Source organism: Gallus gallus, chromosome 29 (assembly GCF_016699485.2).
Source record: "Gallus gallus isolate bGalGal1 chromosome 29, bGalGal1.mat.broiler.GRCg7b, whole genome shotgun sequence".
Classification (NCBI taxonomy): domain Eukaryota; kingdom Metazoa; phylum Chordata; class Aves; order Galliformes; family Phasianidae; genus Gallus; species Gallus gallus.
The window spans coordinates 440,823-458,902 of NC_052560.1; the positions used below are offsets into that span (position 1 = coordinate 440,823).

At 53.5% G+C, this 18,080-nt stretch overlaps 4 protein-coding genes across 9 annotated transcripts in view; 3 read left to right on the forward strand and 1 right to left on the reverse strand.

Moving 5' to 3' along the window:
- LOC121107787 (zinc finger protein 707-like) overlaps nt 1-18,080 on the forward strand; it is a 45,309-nt gene that overhangs the window by 27,146 nt on the left and 83 nt on the right. The window contains exons 2-4 of the mRNA XM_046904742.1: nt 16,790-16,872; nt 17,063-17,189; nt 17,800-17,910. Coding sequence (XP_046760698.1) covers nt 16,849-16,872; nt 17,063-17,189; nt 17,800-17,910 — 262 coding nt within the window. The 5' untranslated portion in view covers nt 16,790-16,848. The remainder of the gene's footprint in view (nt 1-16,789; nt 16,873-17,062; nt 17,190-17,799; nt 17,911-18,080) is intronic.
- Nucleotides 1-18,080, forward strand: part of LOC121107776 (zinc finger protein 485-like) — a 40,594-nt gene that overhangs the window by 8,391 nt on the left and 14,123 nt on the right. The window lies entirely within an intron of this gene.
- On the reverse strand, nt 398-7,496 carry LOC112531072 (zinc finger protein 135-like). Of its 4 annotated transcripts, none has more exons than XM_040653847.2 (6): nt 7,378-7,496; nt 7,202-7,258; nt 3,481-3,563; nt 3,164-3,290; nt 2,442-2,552; nt 398-2,329 (listed from the first exon to the last, which is right to left on the reverse strand). In XM_040653847.2, the coding sequence occupies exons 3-6, from the start codon at nt 3,502-3,504 to the stop codon at nt 900-902; spliced, it is 1,692 nt and encodes a 563-aa protein (XP_040509781.1). In that variant the 5' UTR covers nt 3,505-3,563; nt 7,202-7,258; nt 7,378-7,496; the 3' UTR covers nt 398-899. The 4 variants fall into 4 exon arrangements, with proteins under 4 accessions (XP_040509781.1, XP_040509778.1, XP_040509782.1 ...); XM_040653844.2 differs by having other exon boundaries at nt 398-2,332; XM_040653848.2 differs by lacking the exons at nt 7,202-7,258; nt 7,378-7,496 and adding an exon at nt 5,862-6,402.
- LOC121107771 (zinc finger protein 501-like) lies at nt 7,531-14,232 on the forward strand. Of its 3 annotated transcripts, XM_040653868.2 has the most exons (6): nt 7,531-7,810; nt 8,244-8,399; nt 10,199-10,281; nt 10,472-10,598; nt 11,210-11,320; nt 11,430-14,039. In XM_040653868.2, the coding sequence occupies exons 3-6, from the start codon at nt 10,258-10,260 to the stop codon at nt 12,608-12,610; spliced, it is 1,443 nt and encodes a 480-aa protein (XP_040509802.1). In that variant the 5' UTR covers nt 7,531-7,810; nt 8,244-8,399; nt 10,199-10,257; the 3' UTR covers nt 12,611-14,039. The 3 variants fall into 3 exon arrangements, with proteins under 3 accessions (XP_040509802.1, XP_040509805.1, XP_040509803.1); XM_040653871.2 differs by lacking the exons at nt 7,531-7,810; nt 8,244-8,399 and having other exon boundaries at nt 9,830-10,281; nt 11,433-14,232; XM_040653869.2 differs by lacking the exons at nt 7,531-7,810; nt 8,244-8,399 and having other exon boundaries at nt 9,830-10,281; nt 11,430-14,231.

Here is an 18,080-nt window from a genome sequence, read left to right on the forward strand (position 1 = left end):
CCTTTAACAAGGATTGAGCTCTGGATGAAGCTCTTCCTGCAGTGCAGGCACTTCTACGGTCTCTGCCCTGAGTGGATCTCCAGCCTGCAGAGCCCAGAGCCATCCATCACACACAGCACACCCCTCACAGGGCCATTCCCACCACGTCTCACACATGCTGATGATGCTGAAGCACACAGGGCCTCCAACGTTCTATGTTTCCAACTTGAAAAACCAGAAATGCATAACAGCCTTGCACATGGGCACCATGGGGGGCTGGTCAATCTCTTGGGAGCTCTGCCTGTGCCTGTGCTGATTCCAGTGTGTGCAGAAGTGGAATATTATCCCTCTCCTATCCCTCTCCTCATTCCACACGCTGACATTCACTTTAAGAACAAGAAACAAGAACACAGTGAAGAAAGCTCCAGAACAACTCAGCTACTTTATTCACCCCTTCCCTTTTTGCTACAGATGATTCTCAGAAAACCTCCAAGAGCCACATTACTGCTCTCCTGACCCTTCTCTCACATTCATCAGTGCACTCAGAAATTACTGAGAGCAACACACGCACACAGACACACAGAACATCCCCACACAGCCGCTTCTCCTAAGGAAATGGCATCAAAAAGCTGCAGGCAGGAAGAGCAGAAGAGGAACGGGGGCATGCTGAGAGAACTGCTTTGGGAAGCAAGGAAAGGCCATCTGAAGCTCCTGGGTTAAGGCCCTTCTGCAGAGGGTGCCAGCGATGCCATCTCTCTTTGCCAGCTCTTCCTGTGTGGGGAGAAGCACAGGGGTTGAAGGTGAAGGGCTGAAGCTCTTCACAAGTTTGAGGCTCTGCAGGATCTGTATCTTTTATGGAAATGCTGGTAGGTAACGAGGCTGGAACTGCTTTTGAAGGTTCCCAGAGTCTTGGGGCGCTTCTACAGCCGTTGTGCTCTGTGGATGCGCTTGTGAGTGTTGAGATGAGATCTGCATTTAAAGCTCTTTGCACACTCAGGACACTGAAAGGGTCTCTCTCCTGTGTGGATGCGATGGTGGCAGGTGAGGTGGGACCTGCTTTTGAAGCTCTTCCCACACTCAGAGCACTTGCAGGGCCTCTCCCCTGTGTGGATGAGCTGGTGCTGCTTCAAATCAGGCCTTCTTTTGAAGCTCTTCCCACACTCAGCACACTGAAAGGGTCTCTCTCCTGTGTGGATGTGCTGATGGCAGGTGAGGTGGGAACTCCTTTTGAAGCTCTTCCCACACTCAGAGCACTGAAAGGGTCTCTCTCCTCTGTGGATGCACTGGTGCTTCTTCAATTCAGTACAGATTCTGAAGCTCTTCTCACACGCAGGACACTGAAAGGGTCTCTCTCTTGTGTGGACGCGCTGGTGGATATTGAGGTGGGAACTTCTGCTGAAGCACTTCCCACACTCAGAGCACTTAAAGGGTCTCTCCTCTGTGTGGGTACGCTGGTGCTGCTTCAATTCAGAATTTCTTTTGAAGCTCTTCTCACAAGCAGAGCACTTGTAGGGTCTCTCTCCTGTGTGGATGCGCTGGTGCACCTTCAATTCATAACTGCTTTTGAAGCCCTTCCCACACTCAGAGCACTTAAAGGGTCTCTCTCCTGTGTGGATGCGCTGGTGCTGCTTCAATTCATAACTGCTTTTGAAGCTCTTCTCACACTCAGAGCACTTGTAGGGTCTCTCCCCTCTGTGGATGCGCTGGTGCAGCTTCAATTCATAACTGCTTTTGAAGCCCTTCCCACAAGCAGAGCACTTGTAAGGTCTCTCCTCTGTGTGGGTGCGCTGGTGGTGCTTCAATTCAGAATTCCTTTTGAAGCTCTTCTCACAAGCAGAGCACGTGTAGGGTCTCTCCCCTGTGTGGATGCGCTGGTGAAGCTTCAGTTCACAACTCCTTTTGAAGCCCTTCCCACACTCAGAGCACTGAAAGGGTCTCTCTCCTGTGTGGATGCGTTGGTGGCGGGTTAGTTTGGCTCTCTGTTTGAAGCTCTTCCCACACTCAGAGCACTTGTACAGGCTCTTCGTTGCGTGCATGTGCTGGTGGTTAATGACACTGGAATTTATTTCCAAGCTTTTCCCACACTCAGTGCATGGATTCTGCTTTTTCATCTGACACACATCCTTGCTCCTGGGTCCTTCGGCATGCTTTTCACCTATGTTGAAGTGCAATGGGCTCCTTCCTTTCTCTTCCAGATGCTCTCCCAGTGCCTTCTTGATGTGCTCACCCTGACCTTGCTCCAGGCCTCCTGGGACATCCCTTCTGATTTCTCCCACACAGGCACTACCCCACCGCCTTTCGGCCACACCACTTTCCTGCACATCCTCCAGTATATCTGTAATCCCAGTTCCTGCTGGAGGAAAGAGGAAATCCAGAAATTGCACACGGTGCCCAAAATAAAACACAGACAGAGAGGACTCTTCCAGCCCCAGCCTCCTCCTTCCCTCCCTCCAGCAACTCACCTGGGCTCAGGTCTCCTGGCACGGCCTCAGGGCTACGCACATCTGGGATCCAGGGGTCTTCCCCTCCTTCTAGCAGGGAGATCAGCCCGGGTTTGGGGGCTGGAAGAGGAGCTTCAATGACAGAAACAGGGGAGATGAGAGCATTTCCATCATTGCGGCACAGTGACTGTTCAACATCTCCACTGTGTGTCCCTCCACATGGAGAAAGCACCATTTGGGCCTGAATGACACTGGGGCCACAGCTTCCTTTGGAGCAAAGAAAGCTTTTACATCTCTAGACATTATGAAGGGATATTTGCTTTAAAATTAACATTACAACAGCATGCTTACTTGCTTACAATATATCAGTGAGCATGGCATCAAAATATTTATGGCAATTGAATGGAAAATCCTAAATTCTAAAGGAGTAACCAGCGAGTCATCTCTTAGTTGGAGCTGGTGGCATCAGGCAATGCAACAACACAAGTGCTGTTTGCAGGAAACTGATCATCCCCCTTCCTGCTGCTGCTTACGAGCCAGCACTGACTCTGGGGCTTTTATCACAGTGCTGAGCACAAGAAGGCCTCCTCAAACTCATGCTACTCTGTGTTTCCTTTGTTGCTGTCACAGTGGTGTTAGTCAATATGTAACTGCATGGCAGTTATTCAATGCCCGGCATGCAGAGGCTCATTCAGCACAACCAAAGCAGAGCTAACGAGGAGGAAAGGCAGCAAAGCCCTCACCCAGCCAGGCCACGCACTGGTACGTCTCCAGCATCACGTCCCGGTAGAGCGCTCGCTGCGCAGGGTCCAGCAGCGCCCACTCCTCCCTGCTGAAATACACGGCCACCTCCGCAAAGCTCACGGGCTCCTGCAAGCAAAGAGGCTCCTTGCTGGGAACAGCCAAGGCCCAGGGATGCAGCTCGCACACGACACAAACTCCCGTCCCAGCCGCTTCTCCGGCCCCAGCACACGCATGCTGGCTGAGGCCACCTCCCTCTCCCCCTGCATTCACATCCCTCGCCCCTTGGCCTCTCCTGCCTGCTTCCCACAGCCCCTACCTGACACCGATGTGCTGTGGCCATTTGCTGCTCTCCTGCAGCCAGGGACGATCACGCCTGGAAGGCACAAGCTGAACTGGAGCCTGCAGGGACAAGAGAAAGGGCAGGGCAGCTGGCAGGCAACGCAGCAGTCCCTGTCCCAGCCCAGCCCTCCCCAGCCCATCTGCAGGGCACTGCCTCCGGGATGGCACACCAGGCCTGGCACAGGAAGACAACCAGCAACAGCACTGCTAACGCTCTGGCTCAAAGAGATGAACCATCACAAAGCTGTCTCAAACTAGGGGGCCAAGAGAACTCATAGCTGACACTCACTTCAACAGCTGAGGGCACACGGACTGCGTGCCTAAAAACAAAGCAAGGCAAGGAGTCGGTCATCTCACCCCAAAACAGGGAGCAGCAAAAGCACCCCTCGAGCTCTCCTGCACAGCAGCACGCTGCACGACAGGATCTGCCCTTGAGCAGGGATGGCTCTCGAGGTCACACCTGCACAGAGATCCCTCGCAGCTTGATGTCGAGACTCCTTCTTGATACAGATCTTCTGTAAGAGACTCATGGTTACTTTGGAGCTTTGTGAGCTTCTCTAAGGTTATGTCTTAGAGTGACTGTGAACATAGGATTCCCTCCACATAAAGCCCTGGCTAAGCCAGGGACCCGGAGTGTATCCAGCCATGTCCAGGCTCCCTAACTTCGTGGCTTGAGAAGGCTAGGTATGATGTGGGAGCACTCTGAGCTTTGGGACTCCTTGAGCCAGTGTCAATCCAACTCGGTTCTGGGAAGCTGAGCGTGCAGTTCAGGCAGCAGTGTTAGGATTACCAATGGAAATGGAACCAGCTGTTGCGTATCAAACTGCCAAAGCGACTGTTGGCTCCCAGGTGAGAAACGTATGTCAAACACTCACTCTGCAATCATACATTGCCAGAAAACGCTGTTCCCAGCCCCCACAGAAACATGGAGGCTGCTGTGCATGTACTTCATGCACCTGCTGACCTCCGTGAATCAAAACCACCGACGTTCCCCAATACTCCTTTTCTGCTGCGGCACAGGCTGGAAGTTCTGATGTTACAGCACATTTGGACAAAAAACAAAGATCTCTCATTCTCACCCACAGTCCTTTAGGCCACACTTACGGGGCTTTTACTGTTGACCTCCTTTGCAAAATGCAAAAGGAGAAGTGGCCTCAACGGATGAAGAGAAGGCTGAGGTACTGAATGAGTTCTTGGCATCAGTCTCCACTGGCAGCCAGGACTCCAGTATTTCTCACCTCCCTGAGCCCTGCATCCCTAAACCTCCAGCTGGGGACCGGGGGAGTAAATCCCTCCCCACTGTAACTCAGACTGCAAGTCCGACACCGCCTCATCAGACTGAATGCAGAAGTTTGCTGGAGACACCCAGCTGAGCGCTGCGGTTGACACGGTGGAAGGAAGGGATGCCATCCTGAGGGACCTCAACAGGCTTGAAAGGGGGGGCCCGGGTGAACCTCATGAGGTTCAACACCGCAAAGTGCAAGGTTTGGCACTGGGGCCCGAGGAATCCCACCCATACATACAGACTGGGAGGAGCAGTCCTGGAGAGCAGCCCTGCAGAGAAGGACCTGGGGGTCCTGGAGGATGAAAAACTTCACATGAGCCAGCTGTGTGCTCTTGCAGCTTGGAAAGCAAACGGCATCCTGGGCTCCAGCAGAAAAGGGGTGGCCAGCAGGGACAGGGAGCTGATTGTCCCTCTCTACTCTGCCCTCCGGAGGCCCCATCTGGAGTACTGTGCGCAGGCCTGGAGCCCCCAGTACACAAAGGAGAGAGAGCTGGTGGAGAGGGTGCAGAGGAGGGCCACAAAGATGATCAGAGGGCTACAAAGACAGGCTGAGGGAGCTGGGCTTGTTCAGCCTGGAGAAAAGAAGGCTGAGGGGTGACCTCATTGCAGCCTTCCAGGACCTAAAGGGAGCCCATAAACAGGACGGGAGGGGAGGCAACTCTGTGAAAGGGCAGATAACAGCAGCACAAGGGGAAATGGTTTGAAGCTGAAGGAGGGCAGCTGCAGGTTGGGTGTCAGGGGGAAGTTCTTTACTCTGAGAGTGGTGAGGTGCTGGAACAGCTGCCCAGAGAGGCTGTGGATGCCCCGTCCATCCCAGGAGGTGTTCAAGGCCGGGCTGGATGGGGCCCTGGGCAGCCTGGGCTGCTATGAAACATGGAGGTTGGTGGCCCTGATAGCAGCAGCGGGGTTGGAGCTTCATGAACCTCGAGGTCCCTTCCAACCCGGGCCATGGTGTGATCTTCCGCTCTTCCTCCCCAGCAGCACCCAAATGGATAGCAAATGGAAACGCCGTGCCCACGCTGCCACGGGGGGAGGGAGGAAAGGGTGACGCGCTCCGCCCCGCTCCGCCTCACCTGCTCTGCTGGGAAGAGGCGGCCGTTCTCCTGGAAGCGGCACCGACGGCTCCGTCTCTGCCCACAGGGCTGAGCGCCGTCCCGGGATGAGCCGGGAGCAGCAGCCCGGGAGGTGACAAAGCACCAAAGGCGCCGCTCGGAGAGACCTCCAGGGGAGGGGAGAGGAGGAGAGGAGAGCTGAACAGGGTAGGGCAGGGCAGGGCAGAGCGAGGAGTGGGGGAACACAGAGCAGCGGAGCCAAGCTAAGGCTGAGTCCCGTCCCGTCCCGTCCCGTCCCGCCCCGCCGGAAGACACGCCGTCCGTGGCCGTGAGGGAAGAGGAGTTCCGGGCACAGTTGGGCTGGGACGACTGCCTGGGCCGGGCTGCTGGGTTTGGGCAGTTGTGGCATACAGCATTTGGTTGCGTTTCATTGGTAAAAAAAAGCACCTCACCGCCTTCCTTAAGGAGGGTCTGTGTACGTGTAGTTCTGTCTCCGGGCTCCTATCGCTCACGTGCTAAGCATTCCTTTCTCGGCCAGGCAGCCCCGTCCCTTGTGGGCACTGCTCTTTGTTCTCCGGGCCGTGCACCTTCTCCCCGGTGGGGGGAGGGGAAGGAATGTGCGGGTGGGGGGATGTTGGCTGGATCTGAGTGAGGAGGAGTTGAGGTACCGCCTCCCCTCCCCTCCCCATTTCTGGCCTACCACCACACAAGCAATAGCCTTTTACTTATATACTGAGTATGCGTTACTGGGGAAGGTTTATCTAGAGGACGAGCAATGCAAAGTACCTGAGAACCCTGCTAAAGTAGAAAGACCCCTGAAAAGAGGTATTAATTGTAATAAAGGACCCAAATGGTAGCAGAGGCCATGAAATTAACCAAATTCTTATATTGTTCTGATTGGGGAACAACATTCAACACCCCCACTCCCACCACACAGGCAATAGCCTTCCCTTTTTCACAACTCACTCCAGTCTCTTTTGCCACGTCCTTTAGCCATCCCACACTATAGCCATCACTCTATCACCCATGGAAGGTCATAAAGCAGGTGTGTGTATTGCGGCACCGGCTGCGAGAGGGATATCTCCTCCTTACTCGCACATCATGGAATGAGGCCACTGCACGTTTCTAGGCGTAGGGTACTGCTCCTATTCCCAAGACATTGGTTACATTTGCATTGGATGTCCCCCTCCTCTGAGCAGTCGTCCTAGAATTTGGGGAGGGTCTGTGGGCCCATCAGGTGGTCGTTGGATGAGGGCAGTTGCAAAACCTTTAGGGGGTTGCATTGTGTCACAATAGCAGCTCTGCCTTCTTATCTTCACGGGATTCTCACCCATTATATAGCAAACAGCGGCTCTACTTACCTTCACACGCCTTCAAGGACCTCGCATTCCTATGGTTCCTGCGCTCCTCCCTAAAGTCTGCGAACAAAGTAATAGTTTACTCGATTCAGCGGCATTAATGCTTAGTAATTTGATTGAGTAGTTGTTCGTTCTGTTAGGTTTGTTTCCCGTTATTGGATAAGACTGCTTTTTCTTACCAATCCCCTGACGCTGTGTGGGACTGTCCCCGCGCTCCGGGAGGCTCTCGTTTCCCCCGGGCCAGGAGCAGCGGTTCCCAGGTGAGTTGCAGCCCGGGTTGGGCCCCGAGGGGCACAGGAAGGGGTTGGAGCTGGGACAGCGAGGAAGTGAGCAGAGGAGCTCAGTGTGCTCTGCTGCCCACTTGGGCTTCTGGAACGCAACACAGCTGGGACTGCATTTCTTCCTCTGGGCCACGGGAGACACGAGATGACCTCACATTTCTTCCTCTGGGCCACAGGAGACATGAGATGACCTCACTGCGCAGCTCTGCACACATGGATCCATGGAAGCCTTCAACTCAGTTTCCCTTCGGGGACCCAGCAGGCAACATCTGTCCCCGCAAAGGGAGCGCAGACTGCGTGCTCAGCTGACTGGGAAGCATTCTCGGTGCAGGTGGGTTCAGCTGGCACGCACCCAGCGTGTGCCTTCAGGCCCTGCGCTGTCAGATGGGGTGGGCCGAGGGCTGAAATACTGGCAGCAGAATGTTCAGCTCTGCCCAGCAGGGAGAAGAGCTGCGAAGGCGAGGGGAGGAACGGCTGCAAGGTATTTCTGTCCTTGGCTGGCTGGCTGGCTGGCAGCTGGGACTGGAAGCAGCTACACTGCATATCTCACTGCTAAGGGAGAAGGAGGACAGGGGTAAACACAACCATAGTGGAAGCCCTCCTGCTGAGTCCCGAGGCTCAGAGCGTGCTCCGTTGTGCCTCAGCTGTTTAAGCAGGGCTCTGTTATCAGTTCTTTCAGTGCCCGTTTTCAGACAGATTTATGGCCGTTAATGTGTTTTAGCCAGAGTGTTACCTGTTGTGTCGTGCATTGTCTTCCTGTGCAGGGCCTTGTGAGCTGAAGAAGGGAGCTGCGGGAAGAAGCTGGAGGAGGACGTGAGGGGGAGAAGGGCCTTGTGAGCAGGATGTGTCTCTCTCCCTATCCACACTACAGTCACTCACATTTGCATCAGCCGTAGCAAGTGGGAAAAGCAGCTACACTGGTACTATCCCATTGCCATTCACTTCCATTTCTATCTTTAAGTGGGCTTCATTTCCATGCGTGGCCACAGATGAGAATTCTAAGTTGTTGTTAGAATTTGTTCTCATAGTCAGTGCGTACTGAAGACAGGCATTGAGTGCCTATGGAGAGGTCTCCTGTCCTCAGGTTAACAAGAGTGGCACTATCCCTGTATCTATCCGAGTAGCAGCGTGAGCACAGCAGTTGCAGTTGCCATCCCAGGGCTGCTATGAAAAGCAGGGAATCGTCTCGGTGGGGAATTCTGAACAGGTGACGCTGTTCCAAAGAAGGATAAGTCCCCAATGCCTGAATTGTTCTGTCCAGCACCGCTGCTATTCAATAAGTTGCCTACACGGTTCAGTTAGAATTATCAGCACAGCAGCGGGGGGTGGTGGTCTGACCGTCACAGGCTGGTTTGGCTGCAATGGTGTCAGATACTCTCTCTTCTCAGGAGAAGAAAAAATACTCTCCGTTTGGTAGGATGTTTTGTTGTTTGATTTTTGTGTTTGTTTCAAGTAAGCCATCCCATTTATTTGAGGTGTGCGTACCATCCCATTAACGCCTTCCAGTTCTTCACTTCCTTACCTGAGCAATGTGAGCCATTATTGTAGAGGAAATGGACCTGGGGGTATTGATTGATGCTAGACTGAACGTGAGCCAGCAGTGTTGCCAGAAATATTGTGGAATATTTTTTGGTTGGTTTAGATTCAGGGAGGAGCGGTTCAGTTCTCCTTTGCTTTATATGTTACTTCCAAACTTCACACTATGCTGATAACACCTTTCCCCTTTTTCATCCTTTTATTGCCATTAATGACCTCTGCTTGCTTCTCTGCTATAGCAGTTGTCACGAGAACTTTCATAGAAGAGTTTGGGACGTGCTCCATGTCTCTTGTAATGAGCTGATGTCCATTCCTGCCATCCTGCAGATGTTGTCCATTTGTCACAGATGGATGCAAAGATAATATACACTCCTAAGGGAGAAGCAGTTCTATATTTATGGATATAATACAGCTATGCTGCAGTGATTTAGCAGTGACATAACAAGATTGGAGATGGCTGGATACACTTGGTTCTTTACTGCATAGAGGATAGGGTTACACACACACCTCCAGGAGGTCCTCCCACTGAGTTACGAGGCTCAGAGTAGTTTCCTTTTCTATCTCAAGTCTTCAAGGCACGGAGGTAAGGAGCCTGGACGTGGCTGGATCCACTCTGAGTCCCTGGCTTGGCCTAGGCTTTATGCGGAAAGAATGCTATGTTCACAGTCACACTAAGACACAGCCTTAGAGATGCTCACAAAGCTCCAAAGTAACCACGGCTCTCTTACAGAAGGTCTGTACTGACAAGGGTCTTGATGCCAAGCTGTGAGGGATCTCTGTGCCGGTGTGACCTCAAGAGCCATCCCTGCTTGAGGGCAGATCTGTCGTGCAGCACGCTGCTGTGCAGGAGAGCTCGAGGGGTGCTTGGGCTGCTCCCTGTTTTGGGGTGAGATGACCGACTCCTTGCCATGCTTTGTTTTTAGGCATGCAGTCCATGTGCCCTCAGCTGTTGAAGTGAGAGTCAGCTATGAGTTCTCTCAGCCCCGCAGTTTGAGACGTCTTTCTGATGGTTCATCTCTTTGAGCCAGAGCGTTAGCAGTGCTGTTGCTGGTTGCCTTCCTGTGCCAGGCCTGGTGTGCCATCCCGGAGGCAGTGCCCTGCAGATGGGCTGGGGAGGGCTGGGCTGGGACAGGGACTGCTGCGTTGCCTGCCAGCTGCCCTGCCCTTTCTCTTGTCCCTGCAGGCTCCAGTTCAACTTGTGCCTTCCAGGCGTGATCATCCCAGGCTGCAGGAGAGCAGCAAATGGCCACAGCACATCCGTGTCAGGTAGGGGCTGTGGGAAGCAGGCAGGAGAGGCCAAGGGGCGAGGGATGTGAATGCAGGGGGAGAGGGAGGTGCCCTCAGCCAGCATGCGTGTGCTGGGGCCGGAGAAGCGGCTGGGACGGGAGTTTGTGTCGTGTGCGAGCTGCTTCCCTGGTCCTGGGCTGTTCCCAGCAAGGAGCCTCTTTGCTTGCAGGAGCCCGTGAGCTTTGCGGAGGTGGCCGTGTATTTCAGCAGGGAGGAGTGGGCGCTGCTGGACCCTGCGCAGCGAGCGCTCTACCGGGACGTGATGCTGGAGACGTACCAGTGCGTGGCCTGGCTGGGTGAGGGCTTTGCTGCCTTTCCTCCTCGTTAGCTCTGCTTTGGGTGTGCTGAATGAGCCTCTGCATGCCGGGCATTGAATAACTGCCATGCAGTTACATATTGAGTAACACCACAGTGACAGCAACAAAGGAAACACAGAGTAGCATGAGTTTCAGGAGGCCTTATTGTGCTCAGCACTGTGATAAAAGCCCCAGAATCTGTGCTGCAAGCGGGTAGCAGCCGTGAGGGGGAGGATCAGCTTCCTGCAAACAGCCCTTTTTGTTGCTGCATTGCATGATGCCACCAGCTCCAGCTGCTGGACAACTCGCTGGTTACTCCTTTAGAATTTAGGATTTTCCATTCAAATGCCATAAATATTTTGATGCCATGCTCACTGATATATTGTAAGCAAGTAAGCATGCTATTGTAATGTTAATTTTAAAGCAAATATCCCTTCATAATGTCCAGAGATGTAAAAGCTTTCTTTGCTCCAAAGGAAGCTGTGGCTCCAATGTCATTCAGGCCCAAATGGTGCTTTCTCCATGTGGAGGGACACACAGTGGAGATGTTGAACAGTCACTGTGCCGCAATGATGGAAATGCTCTCATCTCCCCTGTTTCTGTCATTGAAGCTCCACTTCCAGCCCCCAAACCCGGGCTGATCTCCCTGCTTGAAGGAGGGGAAGACCCCTGGATCCCAGGTGTGCGTAGCCCTGAGGCCGTGCCAGGAGACCTGAGCCCAGGTGACGCGGTGGAGGGAGGGAAGGAGGAGGCTGGGGCTGGAAGAGTCCTCTCTGTCTGTGTTTTATTTTGGGCACCGTGTACAATTTCTGGATTTCCTCTTTCCTCCAGCAGGAACTGGGATTACAGATATACTGGAGGATGTGCAGGAAAGTGGTGTGGCCGAAAGGCGGTGGGGTAGTGCCTGTGTGGGAGAAATCAGAAGGGATGTCCCAGGAGGCCTGGAGCAAGGTCAGGGTGAGCACATCAAGAAGGCACTGGGAGAGCATCTGGAAGAGAAAGGAAGGAGCCCACTGGACTTCAACATAGGTGAAAAGCAGGACGTAGAGCCCAGGAGCAAGGATGTGTGTCAGATGAAAAAGCAGAATCCATGCACTGAGTGTGGGAAAAGCTTGGAAATAGATTCCAGCATCATTAACCACCAGTGCATGCACGCAACGCAGAGCCTGTACAAGTGCTGTGAGTGTGGGAAGAGCTTCAACAGCAGTTACAACCTTACCCGCCACCAACGCATCCACACAGGAGAGAGACCCTTTCAGTGCTCTGAGTGTGGGAAGGGCTTCAACAGCAGTTGCAACCTTACTTGCCACCAACGCATCCACACAGAGGAGAGACCCTTTCAGTGCTCTGAGTGTGGGAAGTGCTTCAAACGCCGTTCTGACTTGAAGCAGCACCTGCGCATGCACAGACAGGAGAGACCCTTTCAGTGTTCCATGTGTGGGAAGAGCTTCAAAAGAAGATGCGAGTTAAAGCTGCACCAGCGCATCCACACAGGGGAGAGGCCCTGCAAGTGCTCTGAGTGTGGGAAGAGCTTCAGCAGAAGTTCCCACCTCACCTACCACCAACGCATCCACACAGGAGAGAGACCCTTTCAGTGTCCTGAGTGTGGGAAGAGCTTCAACAGCAGTTCCCATCTCACCTGCCACCAACGTATCCACAAAGGAGAGAAACCCTTTCAGTGCTCTGAGTGTGGGAAGGGCTTCAAAACGAAGTTTGAATTGAAGCTGCACCAGCGCATCCACACAGGGGAGAGACCATACAAGTGCTCTGAGTGTGGGAAGGGCTTCAAAAGCAATTCTAACCTCACCTGCCACCATCGCATCCACACAGGAGAGAGACCCTTTCAGTGTCCTGAGTGTGGGAAGAGCTTCAAACGCAGTTCTGAATTGAAGCAGCACCATCGCATCCACACAGGACAGAGACCCTTTCAGTGTCTGGAGTGTGCAAAGAGCTTTAAACGCAGATCTCATCTCAACACGCACAAGCGCACCCACAGAGCACAACGGCTGTAGAAGCTCCCCAAGACTCTGGGAACCTTCAAAAGCAGTTCCAGCCTCATTAGCGACCGGCACTGCCACAGAAGGTACAGATCCTGCAGAACCTCAAACTTGTGAAGAGCTTCAGCCAAAGCCCCACCCTGGTTACGACCTGTGGCTTTGTGTTTTGAACCTTACAAATCCCTTGAGTAGAGGATGAGCTCTGCAGCCAAAATCCTTCTTCTTCTCTGCTGCTCTTCTTTCTCCTCTTTGGATGCGAATTCTGCATGTTGCTCTCTGTCAGCTGCAGTCAAGGTGTTGAGCGGACACTCAAAGGAGAGTCCAGAGTGGGATGTGTCACAGCCACTGGAAACCCTCTGCCAGGTGGCACGTTTCTGCCAGGGCAGTGTGCAAGGACAGTCACCTCTTATCTCCCCTGTAGAAACTCACCTGCATAGGTGGGATTGGAATACCTAGGATGACACAGGTGGGGAACCAAATGGTTCGAATCTACCCGCTAATTGTGTCCACACAGTCAGCCCAATCTCCATGGCTCTCCTTGCTCGAGGTGTTGAGGAGCTGTAAGGCATGCCTGGCTGCCAAAGGGCAGATCTGTGCTGAGGAGCTTTGCAGTCTCCCACAGCTGTTGTGGGATGGCTAAAGGACGTGGCAAAAGAGACTGGAGTGAGTTGTGAAAAAGGGAAGGCTATTGCCCGGGTGGTGGGAGTGGGGGTGTTGAATGTTGTTCCCCAATCAGAACAAGATAAGAATTTGGTTAATTTCATGGCCTCTGCTACCATTTGGGTCCTTTATTACAATTAATACCTCTTTTCAGGGGTCTTTCTACTTTAGCAGGGTTCTCTGGTACTTTGCATTGCTCGTCCTCTAGATAAACCTTCCCCAAAAACACATACTCAGTATATAAGTAAAATAATATATACATACATATAGATATAGAGATATCCATCGAGATTAGGTAGATGGAGTAAGTTACAAGCACAAAGACTGAAGCTCCTGTCTGTCCAGCTTTCTGAAACACATCTGGGCCTTCAGTTAAAGGCCAGGTAGACGTAATAGATATCTTTGCAAATCACAAACCCCTTGATGTTGGAAAACTGCTAGCTTTTGGTGCTGGATAGACAGGGCCTGAGCAACAGAGAATTAAAGGAGAAGTTGAACAATTAACAGCACACATATATATGCTAGTAACAACTTATGTATAGACTGCATGAAAAAAAAATATATGTCACACACATTGCAAGAACGTCCTGCACAAATTAAAAGGACAACTCCTTAGGGAGTGCCTGAAGAACATATTGAGGAACATCTGGCACCTCCCTCCATACTCTTTGTCTAACAAAGACTCTGAAGAAAATCACCACATCAGTACGAATGAGAAGGGTACTGAGACATGTTAGAGACAAAAGGACTGCTGCTGACTGACACCACATGACACACGAATTAACAAGTGATTAACAAATGTAAACCTTTTGATAAGATTGTGAACCTGGAGCACCCAGCCAGTGGGGAAACAGGGGAGGCAAGGGGTGTGTGGGGGGGGAAACAAGGTACAAAAGCTGTCATGTCCGTACCCATAAGCACGCTCTTCTGCTTGTGGGATGCCTGCCACTGCAATTGTGAATAAAATCTGCTTTATCAGAGATACTGTCCTGACAAAATTATTTGGATATTTCCAACAGCTGGGCAGAAACGGACACAAGAGGGAAGGGAAGGGAAGAGGGAAGGGAAGGGAAGGGAAGGGAAGGGAAGGGAAGGGAAGGGAAGGGAAGGGAAGGGAAGGGAAGGGAAGGGAAGGGAAGGCGGTACCTCAACTCCTCCTCACTCAGATCCAGCCAACATCCCCCCACCCGCACATTCCTTCCCCTCCCCCCACCGGGGAGAAGGTGCACGGCCCGGCGAACAAAGAGCAGTGCCCACAAGGGACGGGGCTGCCTGGCCGAGAAAGGACTGCTCAGCACGTGAGCGATAGGAGCCCGGAGACAGAACTACACGTACACAGACCCTCCTTAAGGAAGGCGGTGAGGTGCTTTTTGTTACCAATGAAACGCAACCAAATGCTGTGTGCCACACAGCTCAAACCCAGTGGCCGCCTCCCGCCCGGCCAGCGGCCCAGCCCCGCCGGTCGTCCCAGCCCAACTGAGCCCGGAACTCCTCTTCCCTCACGGCCACGGACGGCGTGTCTTCCGGCGGGGTGGGACGGGACGGGACGGGACTCAGCCTTCGCTTGGCTCCGCTGCTCTGTGTCCCCCACGCCTCGCTCTCCCCTCCCCTCCCCTCCCCTCCTCTCCTCTCCTCTCCTCCCCTCCCCTCCCCTCCCCTCCACTCCGAGGGGCGCCTTTGGTGCTGTGTCGCCTCAGGGCTGCTGCTCCCGGCTCATCCCGGGACGGCGCTCAGCCCTGTGGGCAGAGACGGAGCCGTCGGTGTCTTTGTAGCCCTCTGATCATCTTTGTGGCCCTCCTCTTCACCCTCTCCACCAGCTCTCTCTCCTTTGTGTACTGGGGGCTCCAGGCCTGCGCACAGTACTCCAGATGGGGCCTCCGGAGGGCAGAGTAGAGAGGGACAATCAGCTCCCTGTCCCTGCTGGCCACCCCTTTTCTGCTGGAGCCCCGGATACCCTTTGCTTTCGAAGCTGCAAGACCGCTCTGCTGGCTCATGTGAAGTTTTTCATCCTTGAGGACCGCCAGGTCCTTCTCTGCAGGGCTGCTCTCCAGGACTGCTCCTCCCAGTCTGTATGTATGCCTGGGATTCCTCGGGCCCCAGTGCCAAACCTTGCACTTTGCGGTGTTGAACCTCATGAGGTTCACCCGGGCCCCCCTTTCAAGCCTGTTGAGGTCCCTCTCAATGGCATCTCTTCCTTCCACCGTGTCAACCGCAGCGCTCAGCTGGGTGTCTCCAGCAAACTTCTGCATTCAGTCTGATGAGGCGGTGTCGGACTTGCAGTCCGAGTTACAGTGGGGAGGGATTTACTCCCCCAGTCCCCAGCTGGAGGTTTAGGGATGCAGTGCTCAGGGAGGTGAGAAATACTGGAGTCCTGGCTGCCAGTGGAGGCTGAGGCCAAGAACCCATTCAGTTCCTCAGCCTTCTCTTCATCCGTTGAGGCCACTTCTCCTTTTGCATTTTGCAAAGGAGGTCAACAGTAAGAAAAGCCCCGTAAGTGTGGCCTAAAGGACTGTGGGTGAGAATGAGAGATCTTTGTTTTTTGTCCAAATATGTTATAACATCAGAACTTCCAGCCTGTGCCGCAGCAGAAAAGGAGTATTGGGGAACGTCGGTGGTTTTTGATTCACGGAGGTGAGCAGCTGCATGAAGTACATGCACAGCAGCCTCCCTGTTTCTGTGGGGTTGGGAACAGCGTTTTGTGGCAATTTATGATTGCAGAGTGAATGTGTGACATACGTTTCTCACCTGGGAGCCAACACTGGCTTTGGCAGTTTGATGCACAACAATTGGTTCCATTTCCATTGGTAATCCGAACACTGCTGCCTGAAGTGCACGCTCAGCTTCCCAGAACCGAGTTGGATTGACACTGGCTCAAGGAGTCCCAAGGCTCAGAGTGCTCCCACATCCGACGTAACCTTCTCAAGGCACAAAGGTAAGGAGCTTGGATATGGCTGGGTCCACTCTGAGTCCCTGGCTTAGCCAAGGCTTTATGTGGGAGGAATCCTATGTTCCCAGTCACACTAAGACATATCATTAGAGAAACTCACAAAGCTCCAAAGTAACCACGAGTCTAGTACAGAAGATCTGTATCAAGAAGGAGTCTCGACATCAAGCTGCGATGGATCTCTGTGCAGGTGTGACCTCGAGAGCCATCCCTGCTCGAGGGCAGATCCTGTTGTGCAGCGCGCTGCTGTGCAGGAGAGCTCGAGGGGTGCTTGGGCTGCTCCCTGTTTTGGGGTGAGATGACCGACTCCTTGCCTTGCTTTGTTTTTAGGCACGCAGTCCGTGTGCCCTCAGCTGTTGAAGTGAGTGTCAGCTATGAGTTCTCTTGGCCCCCTAGTTTGAGACAGCTTTGTGATGGTTCATCTCTTTGAGCCAGAGCGTTAGCAGTGCTGTTGCTGGTTGTCTTCCTGTGCCAGGCCTGGTGTGCCATCCCAGAGGCAGTGCCCTGCAGATGGGCTGGGGAGGGCTGGGCTGGGACAGGGACTGCTGCGTTGCCTGCCAGCTGCCCTGCCCTTTCTCTTGTCCCTGCAGGCTCCAGTTCAGCTTGTGCCTTCCAGGCGTGATCGTCCCTGGCTGCAGGAGAGCAGCAAATGGCCACAGCACATCGGTGTCAGGTAGGGGCTGTGGGAAGCAGGCAGGAGAGGCCAAGGGGCGAGGGATGTGAGTGCAGGGGGAGAGGGAGGTGCCCTCAGCCAGCATGCGTGTGCTGGGGCCGGAGAAGCGGCTGGGACGGGAGTTTGTGTCGTGTGCGAGCTGCTTCCCTGGGCCTTGGCTGTTGCCAGCAAGGAGCCTCTTTGCTTGCAGGAGCCCGTGAGCTTTGCGGAGGTGGCCGTGTATTTCAGCAGGGAGGAGTGGGCGCTGCTGGACCCTGCGCAGCGAGCGCTCTACCGGGACGTGATGCTGGAGACGTACCAGTGCGTGGCCTGGCTGGGTGAGGGCTTTGCTGCCTTTCCTCCTCGTTAGGGCTCCTTGGGCTGTGCTGAATGAGCCTCTGCATGCCGGGCCTTGAATAACTGCCATGCAGTTACATATTGACTAACACCACAGTGACAGCTCAAAGGAAACACAGAGTAGCATGAGTTTCAGGAGGCCTTCTTGTGCTCAGCACTGTGATAAAAGCCCCAGAGTCAGTGCTGGCTCATAAGCAGCAGCAGGAACTGGGATGACCAGTTTCCGGCAAACAGTCCTTGTGTTGCTGCACTGTATGACGCCACCAGCTCCAACTAAGAGATGACTCGCTGGTTACTCCTTTAGAATTTAGGATTTTCCATTCAATTGCCATAAATATTTTGATGCCATGCTCACTGATATATTGTAAGCAAGTAAGCATGCTGTTGTAAAGTTAATTTTAAAGCAAATATGCCTTCATAAATTCCAGAGATGTAAAAGCTTTCTTTGCTCCAAAGGGAGCTGTGGCCCCAGTGTGATTCAGGCCTAAATAGTGCTTTCTCCATGGGGAGGGACACACAGTGGAGATGTTGAACAGTCACTGTGCCTCATTGATGGAAATGCTCTCATCTCCCCTGTTTCTGTCATTGAAGCTCCTCTTCCAGCCCCCAAGCCTGGGCTGATCTCCCTGCTTGAAGGAGGGGAAGACCCCTGGATCCCAGATGTGCGTAGCCCTGAGGCCGTGCCAGGAGACCTGAGCCCAGGTGAGTTGCTGGAGGGAGGGAAGGAGGAGGCTGGGGCTGGAAGAGTCCTCTCTGTCTGTGTTTTATTTTATTATACAGCGTAGAACAGCTTCTGGTGCAGATGGCCAACAGCACTGGGAAGGCTGGAGGGCCCCAACAGGAAACCAAGGTCTTGGTCAGCTTGGCTGCGG